The 22,073-nt window shown below is 42.6% G+C and overlaps 1 protein-coding gene across 1 annotated transcript; it reads left to right on the top strand.

Annotated features, from left to right (window-relative positions):
* The first annotated feature begins 529 nt into the window (after positions 1–529).
* On the top strand, positions 530–21,104 carry FUCA2 (alpha-L-fucosidase 2). Its single transcript, XM_054568652.1, has 12 exons — positions 530–730; positions 4,158–4,353; positions 5,208–5,276; positions 5,384–5,530; positions 6,714–6,766; positions 6,969–7,294; positions 10,212–10,399; positions 13,123–13,462; positions 14,784–14,994; positions 15,245–15,435; positions 17,457–17,565; positions 19,053–21,104. The coding sequence occupies exons 1-12, from the start codon at positions 530–532 to the stop codon at positions 19,191–19,193; spliced, it is 2,172 nt and encodes a 723-aa protein (XP_054424627.1). The 3' UTR covers positions 19,194–21,104.
* The last annotated feature ends 969 nt before the right edge of the window (positions 21,105–22,073 follow it).

Raw genomic sequence — 22,073 nt, 5'->3', positions numbered from 1 at the left:
CAAGGTGAGCTGTGTTCCTTCTGAAAGCTCTAGGGAAGAATCCATTTCCTTGTCTTTTCCAGCTTCTAGAAGCTGCAGCCACTCTTTGGCTCATGACACTCTTCCTTCTTCAAAGCCAGCAAAGACCAGTCAAATCTCTTTCTTGATGCTATCCTTCTGATTTGAACTCTTCTGCATCCCTCTTTGCCATTTAAAGTCTTCGTGATTATGTTGTGGGGGGCTCACCCAAATAACCCAAACCGATCTCCTTCTTTCAACCTTAATTAGCAACCTGAGTTCCACCTGCAAACTATATTCCCCTTTGCCATGAAACTTAATATATTTGGGTTCTGAGGATGAGAAGTGGACTTCCCTGGAGGGACATTATTTTGCCTTCCACAGTGTACAGGCGGAAAGAACTGACTACTTAGAAGCCACATGCAGGCATCCCGGACACGCAGGGGGTGGCCGTGTGGGAACGCAGTGAGCTCGCCGTGGAGAGCCGAGCACCGTGAGAACCCGTGCGCAGCCCTCCCGGGCTCTCAGGGAGATGGCCGTGGGTGGCAAGTGGAGTGTGAGAGCATTTCCCTGGAAGAACCCAGGAGCCAGCCCCGAACACCCCACAGCACAGAACCAGGATCCTCTGTTGGACTCCACAGAGCAGCTCACAGCAAATTTCACAAGCAGCGAGGAGAGCAGCAGGAAGCTGAGCAGTGCGGTGGTCCATGGCCAGTGCTCTCTCCACTGGGATGTGGAGACTGGACTTCTTTTGTTTTTTTAATATGAAGAGCGCCTACAACAGCTCATGTGGAGAGGGGGAGATACGAAGTGTTTCTGCCAAGAAGATGAATACTTGAGGCAGAATTAATGGAAACAAATAAGATGCAATGAACAAATACCAAAATTTTAAATACAGATAAGATTAATCCTGCACTTAAGGGGGGGGGGGGAGAAAAAGAGTAAACGGAAAATCCTTTTAATTCTAAGAATGAATCCAAGCACATAAGGTTATGGTTCAACATTTTGCATAAAAAGTAAGGCATTCCTGGAAGTTCCTCATTTGTTATGTTGTTCAGGTGCCGATGTATAAGGATTCAGATATGGAACTTGCCTTCAAAAACAAGCCAGAAGATTTCATCGTAGTTTCTGAAAAACTGTAATAAATATTTCATTTTTCTAATCCTATTTTACTTGTTGATGAATAACTACATGGCTTAAAGTTTGATTTTTTGTGAAGAACATTAGGGAAACATAAAATACAGAGACTAAATCTCATACAGATATTTGAAAGAATCTTTCACTTTTTGGGATGAATATTTGAGCAGTTCTGTAGTCAGATAATAATATGGGCTTTCCCTGTCTTCAGAGAATGAATAAAGTTCTTTCTAATTTCTAAAAGTATCCATGTCCAGAAATGAAGAGAATGTGTTGTGAAGGGAACTGAAATGTGGCCCCCATCTGGACACTTCCAAAAATTGCAGTCACGAGTATTAACACTGCCATCTTTCTTCCTTGATAGAGATTCTACAGATAGTAATATGAGAAAGGGGTCTCTGCTTGGTGCCAACACGTAGGGCATGGCCTCTCTTCGGATAAGCGACCACCTCCCCACTGCACATATTTCCTTTTCTATTTTGACCGTGGTGTCATGGTGTAATCTTTGATAGCACTATGGATTGTACTTATCTCAGCCTCACTTGAGGATTTGGTCCTCTTCTAAGAAGAGCACAGCAATTTCTTTTTCTTAGACTATCCACAGGACTGATCCTGGATATCCTTAATGTCCTCAGCTACTGTGGTGAATGTCCCTCAGGGCTCTAAAATGGATGAGATCCTTCCCCTGCCCCTCCTAGAACACCTGCATCCGCCCGGCCCTTTCCCTCCCGCCACTCCAATCCTCCGCACACCTCTCCCACACAGCACTGCATCATTGCTCATCTCCGTGGAGTCCTTCTCTCTTCCCAGAGGACTCTAGTTCTTGAGGGAAACAGAGTTCTTAGAGGCTTCCTGAGGGTTGGTTTTATTATATCCTGGGCACCTGACCCATTTTATTAGCCTCAGTTGTAATACTATCGCTCCCACAGTCTGTCTACCTAATTAACTAACTTATTCTGGAGGCTTTAATTAAAAGTTTAACTCCCCAGGGAAGCCTTCTCGGACCCAAGACTAGATTGGGGTACCATGCCATATGCTTCCATAGTATTCAGTTTGCAATATTACACGTGGGTGGGCATTTGTTTAATGCCTACATTCCCCACCAGAGTGCAAACCATGGCAGGCACCTGAGGGACAGGGCTGGATCTGTTTTCTTGCCATTGTAATGGCTGGGCCCAGCTCAGTACCTGGCACACAGTTGGGCTTGAATAAATATATTTGACCTAATAAAATAAAGGAGTAATGACTAAAGGAATGAATGAGAGAATACAGTGTTTTCATTTACATAATAACTGAAGTTTAGCGTGATAGTTTAAAAAATGGGCCTTAGTCTATTTAGGCACGTTATTTAGCCTCTCTGTGCTCCTGGTCCTTATCTTAGAATGCAGATAATAAAAGTGCCCTATGAGGATTTTTAATTTTATATACATAATCATATATATAGTGTATATATGTCATCAAATACCTAGAAGGGTGCTCAGAATAATAGTCAGTACTAAACATTATACACCAGGCACCTTAAAAACCACCTCTCTGTAATCATGGAATTTTCATGATTACCACCTTCGGTTGTTGCTATTCTAATGCACTTACCCTGGCTCACATTCATATAAATATTTCATCTAATCTCTTCGTGTATTTTTAGTGCTCACTATCCTGCGTCTCTAAGTTCCGCAGGGCAGTCTTATCTCCACGCAGCAGGCGCAGCACCCAGGGCCCACAGCACCAGGGGAGGCCGCAAAATTTTTTACATTTCTTCGAAGGTCTGAATGAGGGGGAAAAAGGAACTTTTAGGTTAAAGAAATTGTTTTAATATATAATAGTCAAGTGTGTGCCTTTATACCGACATAGTCCTAAAACATACTTTTTAACGTGTGCGGGGCTGTTTCTGGAAGAGGAAGGGGCCGGTGAAGACAAGGGCGCCCGGCGGCCAGGAGTGTGGGAGAGCAGCGGGCCGCTCTGCACCCGGGCCCTCGCTCCCCAGTTAAACTAAGGGAGAACAGAGCCATCTGGGCGGCGGCGGCAGCTTCCGAGCACCGGGCGAACAGTTTATGGTAAGGCGGCTGCTCCTGGAGAAAGGACTTCCCAGCAGCAGGTCATCTTCGGACGCAGATCCTACCCTCAGGAAAACAAATGCCTCAGCCAGCACCGGGCCGAAGGGGCACTCCCCCTGCCCCCTCTTTCTCATCTGCTCGCTCCCTCCCACTGGCTCCGCAGTCTCCCCATCTCCTCCCACGTCCCCTCCCCTCCCCACCTCCCCGTGTGCCCCCTCGTCCATTGCCCACCCCGCTCCACGGGGCCCCGGGCGCATGGGAACTCCGTCCCCTCTCCCCCACCCCTGGGCTGGTCCCCCGCGCCTGCCGGCCTGCTTCGTCTGCAGCGCCTCCCTCCGAGCCCCCACCTCGCCCCTCTCTCCCTTCTCTTCACTCCCTCTTCTTGCACACTGTCTGCTTTTCTTTGCACTGCAGTTTCTTTCCGATTCCAGTTTCAGGCATTCTTTGCTTCTCCTGTTACATCATCATCATCATTTATTATTATTAATTAGCTCCATGTTCTTGTACAGTAAGTTCTTTCTTTCTTGCCTTCTTTTTGCTTCCTCTTCCTCCGAGCACCCGGCCCCTTCCCTGCCACTCCTAACCAGAGTGTGGAAATGTCCCTCTCTGCTCTGATCCCCACAGCCGGGAGCAGGCTGTGCCCCTCAGCCAGGAGGGCCACTGGAAAGGAGGTTGACATGTGACATAGACCTCTTCTCCCTGAATCAGACACTGATTAGATCGCTCATTGTTTTCAGTGAAGACATTGGGAAGGAGTGAAATAGAAGGCAAATGTGTTGCACATTCAGAAACTCAGGGTCCTCGCATGACCTGGTGGTACCCCCTGTGGTGCAGAGAAAAAACGTGGTTCCTTTGTTTTGTTTCCAGCCAAGCTGCTTGCGTGGCAGACCAGCATATTGTCCCTCTCTCACATACACACACCAGTTGGTTGGTTGCCGAAATGAATTGTCCAATGGTGTTGCTCTCCAGGTACCGGGGCAACGCCACTTGCCCTGCTGGTGTTCCCAGATGAAGCCTAAAACTGCTCGAATTCATGACCTGGTCTGTACTGGGCCCGCCTTAGCTTCCACTGGGGCGCTGGAGTCCTCTGGCATGGCTGCAAACTCCATATACTCAGCTGGCATGGAGGCCTCGCCCCAGGGAACCACTCAGGCCAGATTTCCTGGTACGTCTCAGCTACTTCTGGGTCCTGTGTGTATCACTTAAGGATCAGGGTCACTGGGGAAAGCTAAAAAGCAGCCTCCCTCTTCACCTAACAACACGGCTTCACCCAGTGAAATTTGCCCGTCAGCCCAAGCGGTTTCCTTGGGAGTCCTCAGTGGGATTCCAGACAGAACTGCCCATCCCTTAGTCTCCCCTGATTCACCTAACACATGTCATAACGCTAGTCTACATTCAGAGGAGGCTTAATATGCGCTTTGCATGATTTAATTTTCACAGCGACCCTTGGGGAAGATGCACTGTTATTTTTCACATCTAATAGGTGCAGAAACTGAGGCCCAGGGATGTTGGGTGACTCTCAGAGACCACACTGCCTTGTGGTAGAGGAAGGAGCCAGCGTGGGAATCGGGGCCAGGGGGCCAGAATCTGTGCCCTCAGACTCTGTCCGGCTGCCCTCCCGCCTGCCCTCAACCCAGGGGCCTCCTCCCTTCATTCCCCCTTCTGTTGCCCCCCTCCAGGCTGGGAAAAGGGAGGCGTTTATTTCCCCCACGTCATCAGCCTGTTCTATCATAGAGCGGGTTTATTCGCCATATAAAGAATGAATTGGGTGCTGTTTGTTTTGAACGCTGTTTTTCTGCCTTTCCAGAAAGAGACTGCGTGTTGACATTGTCTATGAGGCAAATGTTTCACTCCTTCCACTGTCCACTTCAGAGGAATTTCTGGTAACTGCTGAGACGGGCGGGTGGCAGTCGTCCAACTCCCGCACAGAGACACAGAACGTGTCCTCGAGAGCCTCGCTCAGGTCAGCTGCCGATAGCCCTGAGAGGACAGCAGTGGTGTGATGACTTCCTCCCGCAGGAACAAAGAGGGTGTCCCCGGCCAGCCTCCTGCCCCCTCTTGCCCGGGAGACCAAGAACAGCGACCAAAGTAAGCACTCCATGTACCTGCCGCTTCTCAGCATGTGGCTGCCGACCGGCTTCACCCATTGCTACAGGGACAAAGGCCTTTTAACTTCTTCCTCTGGCGCCTCACAGTGATCTCAGACAAAGAGGATGGGATGAGGGCTCCTTGTCAGAGTTCCCCACGGAGGCCCAAGGCTCCCCCAAATGAGCGATGGGCCCCTGGGGAAAACTGTCATTTCTCAGGTACCTGGATCTTCTTATCAAAACCTTTAATAGGCGGTGAGAGGAGAACAGCATATGACTGGGCATTTGTCATCAGCCCAGTTCTGGTTCAGGCTTGTTGAGCGAAAGCTTTCGGGTGACTTACCAACCGAAATAAGACCGAGAGGCCCTTGGTTCTGCGGGTAGTTTCCAAGTCCAAGGGGCAGAGAGTCACACACTGTGAGCAGCCTCAGCGTGGAACTGCAAAAACCCCAATGCTGGGCGACAAATTGGCGTATTTTGACATATATAATGTGGACCCATGGTTTTGGCCCAAACTTTCAGGAAAAAAAAAATCTTCTGTTTTAATTCAATTTTTTATTTACTTATATTTAGAAACAAAACTGATTATTGTATTGCAGGGTATTATTTTGCATGTAGAGATTGTTATTGCTTTCTAGAGTTACACTTTTAATACATAAGCATACATACAAGAATTAAAACCATTTATATAGATATGGAATTAGTACTACCCATGTATAACGCACATCCTTATTTTTCCCTAAAAATGTGGGCAAAAAAAGTTTGCATTATACACAGCAAAGTTTGGTATATTAAAGTTTTGGCATGTCCTTATCTCCTTTGTTCTTTTATAACACTTCATAATTAGAACGCCTGTTTTACCTCATTGAAGGGCTTCAACAAACCTATCTTGAGTGCTGCCCTGTGCGAGGCTCTGCGTTAAATGCAGGGACTACAGGAATGAAGGTCACTATCCCTGATCTCTGGAAGCTCACAGCCTCAGGAGAAATGAGACCTGCATCTTCCTAAGTACAAGACGACCCTGGGAATCCGATTTTAGAGGTTGGAATGAGATGCTAATAGGAACACAGCAGAGGGTTAACTGTCGGGCGGTAAGAAGGTGGGGATAGAAAGCTGGGAGGAGGAGATGTTTGAACTGGCCCATTGATGGATGTGTGATGTTTATCAGGGGCAGAAGGGGCGGGGGTCCTGGCCTCACTCTGAGAGCCTACGAGGAGGAGAGATGAGCTTTGGTGATGCCCCTTGACGAACCGGTCCAAGTTTCTGGCTTCTTTTCCGAAAGCTGCAGATTTCTTAAACGTTCATCCCACTGGTTTCACCCGTCTCAGGTCACCTTGGCTTCCGGTGCAGTGGTTATCAGAGGCTGGTGCCTGAACCAGCACCCGCAGCAACTAGAACTTGGTTTGAAACGCACAAGATGGGGCCCGGCCTGAATTAGGAACTCTGGGAGTCTCACCTGGTACAGACTCGGGCACCCAGAAGCTGAGGATGGTATGGGTTGTCTTCGGTGCCATTCTTCGCTCCCCTCGCCCCTTCCCAAACGGACAGATGGACCGGGAGCCTTAGCTAAGTCGCCACAGTGCTAGCGTTGGAGCGAAACGCCGTAGGTGCAGCCCTCCAGCGCCCAGACCGCGGCCCATGCCACCCAAGCCAGGACGGTGCCTTTCTCCTCGACAGTTTGGTCAGATGACAGAGGCGGAGCGTTCTCGGCCGGGGACGCGGAAGGACGCGGAAGGACGCGAGCGTGCGGGCGGGGCGCGGCGGCTGCGGGGACACGCTGGCCCCGGAGCTGCCCGGGCTCGCGCTCCGGCCGCTCCCGGCGATGCTGCTGCTGCTGCTGCTGCTGCTGCTGCTGCTGCTCCCCGCGCGATGCCCCGCCCGCCGCGCCGCGCGCTTCGACCCCACCTGGGAGTCCCTGGACGCCCGACCGCTGCCCGCATGGTTCGACCAGGCCAAGTTCGGCATCTTCATCCACTGGGGCGTGTTCTCCGTGCCCAGCTTCGGGAGCGAATGGTTCTGGTGAGTGCGCCTCCCTCCGCGTATCCTCTGACCCTCTTTTTGTCCCCGGGCCTCCCGCCGGGGCCCAGCCACCGCTTGCAGTTTCGTCCCCCAGTGGTTTATCCGCATTTCGAGTTTCCGGGTGTTAAATGCATCATTGTGTAAACTTTCGTCCTGGATGAACGTAGCCTTTCTCCTCCGCACGACTGCAGTTCTTGTCAGACACTTAAGGTGGCTCTGACGTCTCAGCTCCTGGACGGTTGTTGCACTTGCCAACTTGTATTTATCACACTGCAGGATAGCCATCAAATGGCTACACTGAAAGAAATTGATCGACTTGTGTAGGGTCAAATGATAAGCGTTGAAACTTGGGCCTAAGCTGTCCCTGGAGACCGACGTCCCGTCTGCTACTTTTTCTGCCCATTTTCAGTAGTTCTGCCACGAGGTGTTGTTAAAACGTAAATTCACGGGTACGAGAAACGTCTGTTCATTTGGGCACGTATTGGCTCTTTATGTTAAAATGTTACCATGAGCCTCTAGGAATTATTTTTAAAGGTTCTAGAATGTTACCCTAATTTAAAAAAAAAACTTATTAATAATCTACTATATGAAACGTGTTGCACAAAAAATTGCTCTTTAGATTTCACCTTGAGATCTGTGTAAAAATGTGCATGTAATCTACAACTTCGCAGTGTTTCACATGCCTTTCCTAATTACTTCAGGTGTTAAATCCTTCAAGATAGAAATGTAATCATATATATATATTCGTATATACTCATATATAAACACACATAGATTCCTAAGTTAAATAAAAATAAATGACTATTTAAAGGGAGCTTATACCATACATATTATATAGTGCACATCAAATTTTAATATATACTACACATATTATATAGTGCACATCAAATTGAATATATACTTTATGTAGCATGTAGTATAAACTCTATTTTGTATTAACATTGCATAGTATACATTGTACCATTCTCTACAAAGAGATTGACTTTCTGCAACCAGTGATCTCTCTTAGTTAGGGCAGCTGTGTAACCTGTGGAGTACTAGTCATCTCTTTTTTTGAAATCAACTTGTAAACAAGGGCTTCTTCCTATACCATGTATTATCAATCATATTTACTTCAGGATGCCATAAACCTTTGTTTGCAAGTTTTGTGCTGTGAGGCATTTGGCGGCTATTTTTGAAATGTTTCAGGGTAGCTAGGTACATAAATTAACATTTTCTTCCTCTTTTATTGAATATGATGCATTGTATTTTAAGTTATTATTTTGTTCAGCCAATGAAGATTAGGTAAACATACATTTGGTGCTGGAAGAGGATTTGATGCTTGTTCATTGAGACTAGTGCTCTGCCACAGATAGCTAGTTTTTAGTAATTTTATTTTTTGCAATGGTAAACTTTTTATTTTCTATAAATTAACACAGGGGTTGTTTGTTGTGACCTAGGAAAATAAATATTCTTCTCAAGCAAAACAAAATAGAGTATATTTCTGATGGTGTGGAAGGACGTTAACCTTGTAGTGTAGAGGATTCTTTAATTATCGTGGCTTCCGTTTGTGTCTTTTCTAAACCCTATCCCAGTTTGACTCATGGACAGTCAACAGTAGCAAAGAGTATATCTGGCTGTCCTCCATGGCAATTTAAAACCAAATATAAATGATAGCATTTGCAAGTGCCTCTTTTCATGTCTATTAGTCTGACATTTGAGAAGTGGCTCTAGAAAATAGAGAGAATGCAGGTTCAAATTAGACTCTGCACAGAAAAAATAGGAAAAGTCCCTAGTTCTTGTTCAACTTCCTGACTGTCCCACTTTCTCTATTGTAGTTTAATTTAAAAGGTAAATGTGTGTTGTGGATTAATTAGGATACTTTCACTTCAAGGTATAGAAAATCCAAATAAAATGTGTAATAATAGGGGACTGTTGTCATACATAAGGAGAATTAGTTGGCTCATTGATGAAATCAAAGACATAGGCTCCTTCTAGCATACTCTGCCTGTTGACTTCTTCCTTCATGGTCACATGATGGTAGCCAGCCATAGCCTCACACAACCTTGTTCAAAGGCAGGAAGGTCAGTTTCTCTTCTTATTAGTTGCTTCCCTTTAAATTCCATTGATTGGTATGGGTCACGTGTCCGTGCCCAAGCTGCAGTGGAAGCTGGGAACTTATGTATCTGACTTTTGAGCAGGCAAACAGTAGTGCCTGTGATGTATGTTGTCTTCAATGAAGTCTTTTCAGCAGGAAGGACATCCTGATCATCTTTGGGGATGCAGTGCTGATTATGGATTTGTTCATCTTAAAGAAATGCTCTTATGAAAGGGGTGGTGGTGGAAAAAGTAGAAGATGGGTCAGAGATGGGGCTTGAGACTATTTCATGAGGATGGTTACTGCTACGTTGATCTAAAATGTATAATTATGTTTTGATATTGTTTTTCTCATGAAGCCTTGCTTAGGAAGTTTAGGCCCCACTGCTCAGAATAAATGCATTGAAGAAGTAACCCTTGAAGATTGAGTCAAAACATTAAAATAACAGCGTCTTCTTAATTTTACTGTTCTCTGCAAGTGAATGTAATAGATCCATGTTATGTTTTAGGAACTTAGTTTTCCCTCTGAAGCCTTCCTCACTTATGTTACAAAGATACATATGACCTGCTGCCATTTACAAGTAGAGAATTAATAGCAAATGTGTGGCTGGGTTGTCTAGAATGTTCTATTTTATGAGCTGAGAGGATTTCACAGAGGGATAGACAGAACATGATGGGAAATTGGTTTACATAAGCTTTCTTTAACGATAAGTCAGACTGATGGGGAAGTGAGAAAGAGAATATGGGTAGTATTTGAGCAAGGAGGAACTAGGAAAGAGAGCTGGCATGATTATTTCAAATGTTTATATGATTCACGTGCTATTTCTGTTCCTTCCCTTAGGTGGTATTGGCAAAAGGAAAAGAGACAAAAGTTTGTGGACTTTATGAAAAATAATTACCCTCCTGATTTCAAATATGAAGATTTTGGACCACTATTTACAGCGAAGTTTTTTAATGCAAAGCAGTGGGCAGATATTTTTCAGGCTTCTGGTGCCAAATATGTTGTCTTAACTTCCAAACATCATGAAGGTAAGTAATGCAACATTTGCAAATACGGACAATGGTTATGAAATGTAAAGTAGTTCTTGTGGGAGAAGGAACTTACACAAGGTCATCCATGTGAAATAAGAGTTTTCTCTTGGGAGCAACTATAAGTAGCTACTGACATTTGCTTATAATTTAAGGGACCACATATTCCACCCAATTAAAAGGTATTAGGTATGCAGAAAGATCATACCCTCCACATAACAGGAAAAAAAAATGATCACATCTTGTTATATGCAATTTAACAATATTTCCAAAATTTGATTAAAGCTATTTGAAGTGGGATGTGGGGTGCGGATCAGTTTATAGTTGGAATTGCACTCTTTCCTGTCCTTTCATCCCATCTCTCCAATGCATCCTGGGAAGGCACCATGGGCCTTATGCTGCCGTCACCTTGTATCACTACTGACACGCATGGCTGTGCTTTTGGCCAACTCTTACGTGGCCAAATGGGAGACAGTTTGCTAATGACAAAACTGACACAGATTACCTGAAAGGAAAAGGAGTATGGAACCATAATGGTGCCCCAAAATATTAGAGATGGTAGAAGAATAGCTAAACAGAAACACGGTGGTTGTATTAGGGTTCTCCAGAGAAACAGAACCAATAGGAAGTATAATAGATATAAAAGCATTTAGTATATGAAGTTGACTCACACAGTTACAGAGGCTGAGTGGTCCAGACCCAGGAGAGACGATGCTATAGTTCCAGTCCGAATCTGAAGGCCTGAGAACCAGGAGGGAATGATGTAGGTTCTAATCCAAGTCTGGGTCCAAAGGTGAAGACCAATATCTCAGCTCAAAGGCAAGCAGACAGAAAGGATTTTTTCTAACCCAGCTTTTTATTCGTTTAGGCCTTCAACAGATTGCAGGAGGTAAACCACACTGGGGAGGGCAAGCTGCTTTATTCAGTCTTCTGATTCAAATGCTAATCTCATGTAGAAATACCCGGAGGCAGACATGTTTAGCTAAATATGTGGGTACCCTGTGGCCCAGTGAAGTTGACCATCACGGTGCTCCTACATTAATAGGATTGTTTACCACCACCTTTCAAGTGTTTATAAGATAAAGAAAGCATTGATAAATTGTTACTTTCCCAGCTTCGTCTTAATTTATTTGACAGCTTCCTCTGCAAGTCCATCTTTGTCTTGGTATAAGAATTGTGCCTCATTGCTTTCTTCAAGGGTGGGGAGGGGAGTAGGAGGGAAGAACCAAAACCACATATATGGAATTATCTTAGAATATTTTCCTCTTTGGCCATATTCTAGTGGCTTAATGATTTTTTTTTTCATATAGATGTTTCTCCTGCTTAGATGAATATCTATGAAGTGTATTTGCTTGTGAACAGGTTGATTTCATGCGGTAGGAACGTCTCCAAGCTGTATGGCACAAAGTATTACATAGTGAGCTTATTTAGAAAACAAATTAAACTACTCTTAATCATACTGTGAGGACAGAAGATGAAGCTCACACTTAAAAACTTCCTAGGACCCATGTTGCCAGATGTTTTCATTGTTTATGGAAAAGACGCTGCTGAGCTTGGCTCAGCAGGAAGACCACTGAGTGAGCTTGTGGTGGGGATGCAGACCGAAGACCCCCGGGGTCTTAGCACTGCCTGACATGAGGGCCAGTCAAGTTGAAACATTTTGAATAAGACCTTAAGTATCCGCACTGCTTTGAAGCTTGCCACAAACATCTTCGGAACCAGTGTGAGCTCTTGTAAAAACATCTTAAAAATGATCCTAAAGAGCGTGTTCATCTTAGATTTGTCCTAATTTACAGGAGTTAATTGTTTCACCAAAAGCGCCTTATTTATGTCTATTCTTAGAGATTCTTGTAGATTTTGTGGGATAATAACAATGTACCTATGTTCCTAGACACTAACTAAAAATGTTTAGACTTTCATATGATTTCTTAAGTGTATCAGTTTATATAATGCTTCTATTATTTTTAGATAGAACAACCAGCAATCTAAATGCCAATTCCTTTAAAAACATGAATTATTTCAAAGTGGTTGCTTAATGGCAGACATTGTCTTTCTTGCCCAGTTAGTTGGTAGGTAATTCGCTTTGGTAATTTAAGGAGCAGCATCTAAGCTTATGGCTTTAGAATAGGGTGGGATTACAAATGGTGGGTGCAGTATTTTAAAGTACAGAACTACGGAGGACTAGGGTCTTACTTACCCCATCTGACCCTCCCAGTTCAATGAATAACGAGGCTAAAGGAGATTTACTGCTACAGGTACGTCACCAGTGTTCTAAGAATCACACTATAAACAGATAAATAATCCTAAAGCCAGGGACTATACCTGAATCTTAGCTTGATCTCCTAGTGTTGATTTCGCATTAGACCCGGTGCTGGCAGTTGCCTGGGACATAACAGAGAAGGCGCTGGGCATGAACCTGTTCCCCAGGAGCTTATATTCCAAGAGGGAAAATACAGACAATAGATCAGACTATACAGACCTTGTGGGTCCCCTGAGAGCTACTTTTAAAAATCTCAGTTTACCTTGTTTAAATTCTCTTTTTTTTTCCTTTGTATAAAAGCAGAATATATACTATGAAAAAAAAATTGCCCTAAGAGTTGCTTGTAGAAGCAGTTATTTATACATCCCACATATGATCAAATTTGTTTTGGCGTTTGTTTAGGTAGACACTGACCTACAATAAAATGGACGAACTCACACAAATTTCTAACACAATTGCACAGGCTTCCCCTTGTGGGGCTCCGAGTACTCGTGGACCTGGAACGCTGCAGATGAGGGGCCGAAGAGGGATATCGTCAAGGAACTTGAGGTAGCCATTAGGCACAGGACTGACCTGCGTTTCGGACTGTACTATTCCCTTTTTGAGTGGTTTCATCCGCTCTTCCTTGCTGATGAATCCAGCTCATTCCAGAAGCGGCAATTCCCAGTTTCTAAGACGCTGCCTGAGCTCCAGGAGTTGGTGAACAGGTACCGGCCGGAGGTGCTGTGGGCAGATGGCGACGGAGGCGCGCCCGACGGCTACTGGAACAGCACGGGTTTCTTAGCCTGGCTGTACAACGAGAGGCACGTGTGCTCTTAGGTTGCTGTAGTGACCTTCAGTGTGACCAAGACATGTATAACATTTCATTCCCTTGCTTCCTGAAATATCTCCTTTCAGGCTCATGTATGGTAGGGGGGAGGAAATCCTTGTAAATAAGGCTTATTAGGTATATCAATATTTACTCAAAATAAGCAAGAGTTACAAATCAGGAGTCATATGCAACTCAAAAGTCTGCTTTTGAAATCAGACTAAACGGTTGCAGAATGCAGAATTTTGAAGACATTAATTTTGTGGGCCCGCAGTTTCATGTCCTTTCCCGGGACAACCTTATATCCATGACTGATTCCGATTACTTGCTTCTCGATTCCTCTGATGGCTGCTTACTTTTGTCCTCCTACCCTCTGGCAGCCTTTGCTGCCCAGTCAACGTCCCCTTTGTCTGTCTCCTTTTCTCGCCCTCATCCACAGGTCTTCCTGTTCTTTCCATTGCTCTCTAGTGCGGCCCAGCCTGCCCCTTTAGGACAGCGAGTTCTGACCGAGCTCCCTCTTAGGCTTAAATTGTACGGAATCAATTCATATTGGTAACTGCAATAGAAGGTACTTGGTATTGTGTTCTGAAGTCAGGAAGTGTTCTGCTGTGCTTCCCTGAGCCCACAAAGGATGCACATACAAATACTCTGGGCAATTCTCCTGATATTTAAAACAGCGGTTTGTTCATGTTCTCCTTCCAGTGGGAAAGACTGGGAGCCATCCATTTTATTTGTGAGTCAAAACCGTCCCCTCTAAGTAGAGAGGTGCCGGAGGTACCACCTGTTATGATAAATACTATTGTAGGGATATTTCTCACAACAGTGCATTTCATGATGGCAACAGTTGACTTCCCTGAAATTTTTCAGTACTAGGCACAATGGCAAGAGAAAGAGAAAGGCTAGAATGTATGCATGAGATTATTCAGTCAGAGGTGAGAAGAATGTCTTCATTGTAAATTCAGTGTTGGGTAGCATTCACAATATTGGGGAGAAGCTTCCAATAATAGTATAATAGTCTTAAATGTGCTGTGTGTTCTGGGCCCAGGGCAAGGTGTCTTATATGTTATTTCTGTTCTAACAATGGCTGAGGAAATTGTTTAGTCAGATGAATTAAGTAACTTGATGTAGGATAGTGCCAGAGACAGAGTTGCAATCAGCCCAGGTCTATTTGACTTAAAGACCATGGGCTTTGCATTATATTACACTATGGTGAATTTACAAGAGTGCATTTCAGTCAGGCCTCTTTTCAGTGACATTTCCTTTGGTGTTAAAAAATGTTTACTTTTTGTGTATAAAAAGTACACTTTTCATTTCAGCCCAGTGCAGGACACAGTGGTCACCAATGACCGCTGGGGAGCTGGTAGCATCTGTAAGCATGGTGGCTACTACACCTGCAGTGATCGGTATAACCCCGGACACCTTTTGCGACATAAGTGGGAAAACTGCATGACAATAGACAAGTTTTCCTGGGGCTATAGGAGGAATGCTGGAATCTGGGACTATCTTACGATTGAAGAATTGGTGAAGGTATAGTAAAATGCCTGTAACGATTATGGTAATATTCTTAATAGGGTGGGTTAGTGAGAATCATTTTTTATTGTGTGTATAGCTCAAGGACCTATACACATAGGACACTGTTCTATCTTCCACATTTGTTCTCCTAGATAGTGACCTTATAGGCATGTATAAGTCCATAACTATGATACGCCAATACATTCATCATGGAATTGTTTTCTTTAAGAACTATGTTCATGCTTAAATTTTTTTTTTTTTTTAGCAACTTGTAGAAACAGTTTCATGTGGAGGAAATATTTTGGTGAATATTGGACCCACACATGATGGTACCATATCCCCAATTTTTGAGGAGCGATTAAGGCAAATGGGCACATGGCTAAAAGTCAATGGAGAAGCCATTTATGAAACCAGCACTTGGAGATCCCAAAATGACACTGTTACCCCAGATATGTGGTGAGTTACTCTTTCACCAGGTACTATTTTGTGGAGGAAGGCACTTAACTTTTCTCAGAGATATAAAGAGAGCATTAGGATAAAAGGAAATTGGGTGAATGCTTACCCACACAGAACACTTTCCAAACTTTATTTACTGTAAAGAGAAGGAAAGGGAAGGCATTAGCATGTTTTTGAACACTTACTATTTGGCAAATTGAGCTTAAATCATCTCTAGATACCTCCAAATGGTGGACAAATTTTAGTGAAAAGTAGTCGACTCTTATAAAAATTATAAGTCATTCAGAAAAGGGGAAAAACTCTGAGTGGTTAATTCAAAAAGGAGACTTCTGTTTAGTCAGTTAAGTAATTTCTGACTTTTGTAGATGTTGTATCACATCAAATTAGCAAGCAAAAGGTGCTGGAGGGCAGAAAAATATTAAAAATCAGCTCCAATAACAGCATTATTTTAGTTGCCCCCCCCCAAATTGTAATCTGATCACAGTATTCAAGTAAATCTAACCCTGAAATTTCTTTAAAATGAATTATCTTAACTTGCTAATTTTCCTTTTTACTGCATTTTTCTTTAAAAGCCTTGGCTTAGGCTTCTGTCTGAGTTTTGGAAGGTTTTGTGGGCCAGTGAGTACCTGAACCAGACTCTGCGTATGTAATGGCTTCTGATGTGGGGTCTTATATATACGTAAGAGTAGTAGGAGCGAAGCTCTAAAAATTCACCTTGTGTTGCTACTAAAGTGAGCATAGCCTGACCAAGTATAGATGAAAAGATTAGACTAAATGTTTTTTTTTGATTTCACTTGACCTATGACCAAAAAACAAAAGTTGTCAGCTCATGAAGAAAATAAACTAAGGCGCTGTAGACAGAAGCAGCAGTTTGTAGAATTTCAGAACTTTGGGGCTGTGAGAAGCCATAATAAAAACTCAGCACCGAGCCTTCATTTCTAAAAGGCCAGCTGAGCTCTGGTTTGGGAATTTTTTTCTGTGCTTATATTTGACTACGAAGGTGTCTGATCTGAGACTTCACAATCATTAGCTGTTATTCCATTAAAGTTTCTTTAAATAAATAAAGATAAAGGCAAGATATCCAACAAGGCCTATAAAGGCCCTGTGCCGGGCCCCTGCCAGTGTCCCCGAGCTCAGGTGGCCCTGCTCTCCCCTCCTCATGGTGAGAGCTCTGACGCTCTGGTGTCATCACCTATGCTCCCCTCCTCGATTCGTCACCTATAGTGTCGACGTCAGGAATGCCCAAGCCTACAGAGAATGTTAATGTGTTTCTTGAGCCGAAGCTGTGGCCAACTGCTAGGAAGCAAGATCGCAAATGCTCCCCAGAAGGACCGTTTGGCAGATTCTTTTATGCATTTGGAATTAAGGAGGAAATGTAACGAAGAGCGTGTGAAGGTGGGAGAAAGCAAGGCGAGGGGTTGAATTACAGGATAATTAACAAGATTATATGCTTTCTTAAGGGTGCTTGTGCTTATTTCGAAGATGTGTTAACTAGATGTTAAATAGATGCGCAAAAATAGACAGGGCTTGCTTACAGCAAAGGGAATCCTTCTACTAAAAAAGTTACATGCTTTGGGTGTTGGCTACCCAGCATGGCCCGCCCACATTTAGGAGCAGATCATCCTGTGAGGTGACTTTCTGCAGAACCCCTTTTTTGTCTGCAATGGATTCCCAGGCCCATTGCTAAAATCCTTTGAGATTTTAGCCCTGGTTTACTGTTATTGTCCCCAGAACTACTCTTAACCTATGGAATCTGACTCCATCTCTGGGTAGATGGAGTCAGAATTGAGCTGAATTGTAGGACCCCCAGATGGTGTCTGAGAATTGCTTTGTGGTATGGGCAAAACCCCTCCCCGCAAAGGAATTGGGACCAATATCCTTTTGGGGGGCTATTTTTCCTTCCTTCTATTAATGAAGACATTGGTAAATATTTACCAAATGGAAGTATCTCTGTAAATAATTCCAGACTTAACCCATAAGTAATGAGAAATATTACTATGCCTTTCCCCCCTTTTAACCAGGTACACATTCAAACCTAAAGAAAAATTGGTCTATGCCATGTTTCTCAAATGGCCCACATCTGGACAGCTCTTTCTTGGCCAACCCAAAGCTACTCAAGGGTCAACAGAGGTAAGAGGGAATATTATCTTTATTGTTCCTTTAAATTGTTGACTAGAATATCCTGATGAAAACATAACTTTTAACTTCAAGGAGAGCCTTCATGTGTTCCTCTTATTAACCATTAAGGTAATTTTAAAATGAGCTCCATAAATGGCAATGTTTGGCCAGAACCTTTGAAAATTTTCTTTCATTTCCCAGAAAACTAACTTTATAAAACAGCTCCATCATCTTTATTTCACATAAAGAATGTGTGAAATATTCTTTACAGTCATTCTATGTTGTTCAAGTTTACTATATGCATCCAAAATGATTCTTTTCATAAAACTGAATTCCAGTCCTTCCCCTAACATCCCGCCCCAGAACACACCTGAATAAAAGTAAGATACCTTGGCCCTACAATTTTAAGTTCATAAAATACTTTGGAGAAAGTTAATGGTTAATCTAAATGCTATGACCACTAGGTCTGATATTGGAGTTCATTTTGATAAATTTAATAGCTTATTTTTAAGAAATCAACAATTTCCCTGGAGGCAAGCTATCCATTTGCTTCTCCTTGCATCATCTCTTCATATTTCATTTCTAATGCTTATGATTGATCAGGAAGCAAAGAAGATAAGAGTTCAAATCTGATGTTTAATTATGGCTTAGTGGTCTGGGTATGAAATTATGTTTTTATTATTGTTCTCTTTGGCTCTCATTAATATTGTTACTTAAAAGTTAATGGATTTTGTTTTTATATTGCTCTACATGATAAGCAAAGTTTTATGGGTCAAAATAACCATCAATATGTATAAAACTATTTATTTAAATTCCCTTCGTATAAGACTAAAGATATGAGCCCTGGCTGGTGTGGCTCAGTGGACTGAGCCTCGGCCTGTGAACCAAAGTATTGCTTTTTCGATTCTTATCCAGAGCACATGCCTGGGTTGTGGGCCAGGTCCCTAGTAGGGGGCGTTTGAGAGGCAACCACACATTGATGTTTCTCTCCCTCTTTCTTCCTCCCTTCCCCTCCCTAAAAAATAAATAAAATCTTTTTTTAAAAAAAGACTAAGGATATGAAACAATTACAATAATAATTGGTCACAGTTAAGTATTGTTGATTAATGGAAGTTATTGAAAAATCTGGGGAGGAACTCTGGTTGGATAAGGGAGAGGAACCGATCTCCAAACATTCTGTGGAAGAACTTAATTCAGGCAGATTGGTCCAGAGTCATTTTCCCCACTCGTCTCTTCAGCATTTTCCCTACTCTGACACTTTATTCAACCTTTACAATTCTTCTTCCCCAGCTCCTTCACACTTTTATTTGAGAATAAGATAGCAGCAAGATGGATGCATGTTTTCTTTGATCAAATAGTTCTTTGTGAACTACAAAATGAAAGTAAAAACTGAGTCTTCTCCCTACAGTGCTTTTAAGAAATGTAAACCACCTCTTCTCAATAAAGTGGGTGAGTCAGAGATACATTTGGAGACATTTGCTTCTGTGTTTTAATTTCAGGTTAAATTACTGGGACATGGACAGCCACTTAAATGGACCTCTTTGGAGAAAAATGGCATTATGGTGGAACTGCCACATCTAACCTTTCATCAGATGCCCTGTAGATGGGGCTGGGCTCTAGCACTGACTAATGTGACCTGATGTGCAGCAGAGTGGTTCATGCCGCAGTTACGGCTCAGACTAGAAAATGTCAGGTTTCTATAATTATAGTACATGGAGAAAGCATATGTGAAACGGGTCAAGAAAAGTCAAGTGATTATTTAGGCGTTTCAGCCCTTTCCCCCTCCTACTGCCTAAATTTTTTCCTAAATTAGCCTTGTAACTGTTTTAACTCTCCAGCAGACTTTGTGTTCAGAATAGGACTTACCGAGATGTGCCACTTTGGCATGAACTATCGCAAGCTGAAGGCCATCAAGATCCTGCGGGCTCATGAGAAACTTTTACCTCTCCCTCAAAGACTTTAAATTTGGGGCCCTGCCCATAATGAGTTATCATCAGAAATAACTTTTTAAAAAATGTGTATTTCTCACCATTTTAATGTTTCCAAAAAATTGATACATCTACAAGGTAAACATGAATAATATCTCAAAGTCTTTGACAGGATATTTAAGTTTGTTAGAATTAACATAAAAACTAATATTAAAAACAAAGAAGAAAATCCACAAAATTCCATAGAATAGTATTGTTAACAGACCTTCTTTGGTTAGTTAATAATCTTCATTATCTCCACTTAAGTCTGCAATCATTAACCTTACACATGTTCTCCCACTTCATGTTAGACATTTTGACATAGAAATGTCATCACTGTACATACTTTGGCAGGAAATAACTTTTTATGACCTGTCTGTAGGGCAGGGCAAACTTTGAGTTGCTGAGCATCTCATTTTCTTCTCACCCTGCAAAGACCTGCCTCTACTCTGAAGCCCGCAAGCACCTCACTGCACCTCAGCCTTAGCTGAGAGTGTCATATATGCCACCTTCTGACTTTCTGTCTCTGAACCTCTCATGTATGTGGACTTCCCATACATACACATGTAATTACATGTGCTTATCTTCTCTTTATCTGCCTCATGTCGATTTGATTTAGGCCGGCTGGAAGGAAGAACCTAGAAGGGTAGAAGAGATTTTCTCTCTCCCCCGCAGTTGCTATTAAAGTCTTTTCATATTGAATTGAATTCCATGTGTGATCCTGAGGTGGAGATTTTTGTTTTAGATTAGCTAGGAGTTGGTGGTGTTAAGAACTGAATTGTGTCTGCTGCCAGAGGTTGAAGCCTTAATCCCCATTGTGAATGTATTTGGAGATGTGGCATTTAAGGAGGTAATTAAGGTTAAATGAAATCATAGGGGTAGGGAGCCTAATATAATATGACTGGTGTCCTTTAAGAGGAAGAGATCCCAGGGATGCACAAGCGGAGAGTTAAGGCCGTTTAAGGACACGGTGAGAAGGCAGACCATCTGCAAGCCAAGGACAGCGGCCTCAAGAGAAACTGAACCTAAAGACACGTGGAACTTTCAGCCTCCAGAACTGTGAGAAAATAAATTACTGTTGTTTAAGCCACCCAGTCAGAGGTATTTTGTTATGGCAACCATAGCAGACTAATACAAGTGGCAGGTATGTAATAGATTCGGCCTAATATATATTTCCACTGCTTAGAGTAATTGTGTTTTTATTTTTCAAAATTGTCTTTTCTCCCCCTCCTGGTAATAAAACTAATAAATGTTCACTGTAGATATTTTAAAACACACAGAAATGCTCGAAGGTGAAATTGCTATACAGATGACCACAACTAACATTTTAGTACATGTTCTTCCAGGTTTTTTCCAGGAGTGAGGAAGGGGTGTGGAATTGGAGGTGTGGGACTATTTTTGTAAGTGAGCTAACTTGAGGTCAAATTTAAATGAAAAAATTTGAGCCCTGGTCGGGTAGTTCAACTGGTTAGAGCATTGCTCTCATATGCCAAGGTTGCAGGTTTGATCCCTGGTCAGGGCGCATACAAGAATCAGCCAATGAATACATAAATAGAACAACAAATCAATGTTACCCTCTCTCTCTCCCCCTTCCTCTCTCTAAAAAATAAATAAAAAATTTAAATTAAAAAATTTGCTTTTTATATATGCCTTCAACCAAAATGAAGTTGAAAACCTAGTTAAAAATTAGAAAATCTCTTCAGATCTTCCTTAAGAATAAAGCAAGCTTCCCTGGCTGGTTCCCACTGATCAGTGGATTGAGTGCCGGCCTATGAACCAAAGGGTCACTGGTTTGATTCCCAGTGTAGGGCACAGGCCTGGGTTTCAGGCCAGGTCCCCAGCAGGGAGCATGTGAAATGCAACCACACACTGATGTTTCTCTCCCTCTCTTCCTTTCTCTTAAATAAATAAATGAATGAATAAATAAAATCTTAAAAAAATTAAGCTAATGAGTTAAAAACAGTACTGATTTTGATGTAAATGTAAAGAAACACTGATTAACTGTTGATTATCCGTACAAAAGATTGCAGTATGGCCAGATCTTCATCAGAGGTTCCATTTTGTCATTTAATCAAACACAGACATAGCATGGTTACCAGAAAATACTTTAAATAGAGAGTGAAATAAAACACTTTACATTTATTTCTTAAAATCATGCTAAAGTGGAAAAAGAAAAAAATTACTCATTTTTGAAGTTCAAATTTTTGAAACCATGCCAAATTATTTACACAAATACTTTTCCTGTTCTAAATCTCAATTAACATTTTATTAGAGATCCAACCTGGACAGATTAACATGATCCTAAACACTAGGTTAACAAAAAACAAAAAAGGAAAAAAAAACCCCAAATAAATAGTTGTATAGAAATCTTCAAAGTAGGGTCTTAAACTCCTGTCCGCCTTTACCTTTACACAGTGAGAATAAAGGAGAAAAATGAAAATATTTAAGCAAAGTATAGGTAGATACAGGGTACAGGAAGTGAGTAGCTATGAGGAAGCTAAGTGACAAAATGCAGCTTAGCTTTCAGAGGCACTGGTAAAATGCTTTGCTAAT

The sequence above is a fragment of the Pteronotus mesoamericanus genome, unplaced genomic scaffold (genome assembly GCF_021234165.1).
Source record: "Pteronotus mesoamericanus isolate MK-2021 breed Mesoamerican mustached bat unplaced genomic scaffold, CSHL_Meso_final contig_20, whole genome shotgun sequence".
Classification (NCBI taxonomy): domain Eukaryota; kingdom Metazoa; phylum Chordata; class Mammalia; order Chiroptera; family Mormoopidae; genus Pteronotus; species Pteronotus mesoamericanus.
This window is presented reverse-complemented; position numbering and strand designations above follow the sequence as displayed.

Bases quoted from the DNA above. Each gene is read 5' to 3' on its own strand.
- FUCA2 (XM_054568652.1), top strand. From the start codon at position 530: ATGGCCGTGGGTGGCAAGTGGAGTGTGAGAGCATTTCCCTGGAAGAAC. The intron at 731-4,157 runs GTGGAGACTGGA...GTTGCTCTCCAG, and splicing joins AGTGCTCTCTCCACTGGGAT to GTACCGGGGCAACGCCACTT. The intron at 7,295-10,211 runs GTGAGTGCGCCT...TCCTTCCCTTAG, and splicing joins TTCGGGAGCGAATGGTTCTG to GTGGTATTGGCAAAAGGAAA.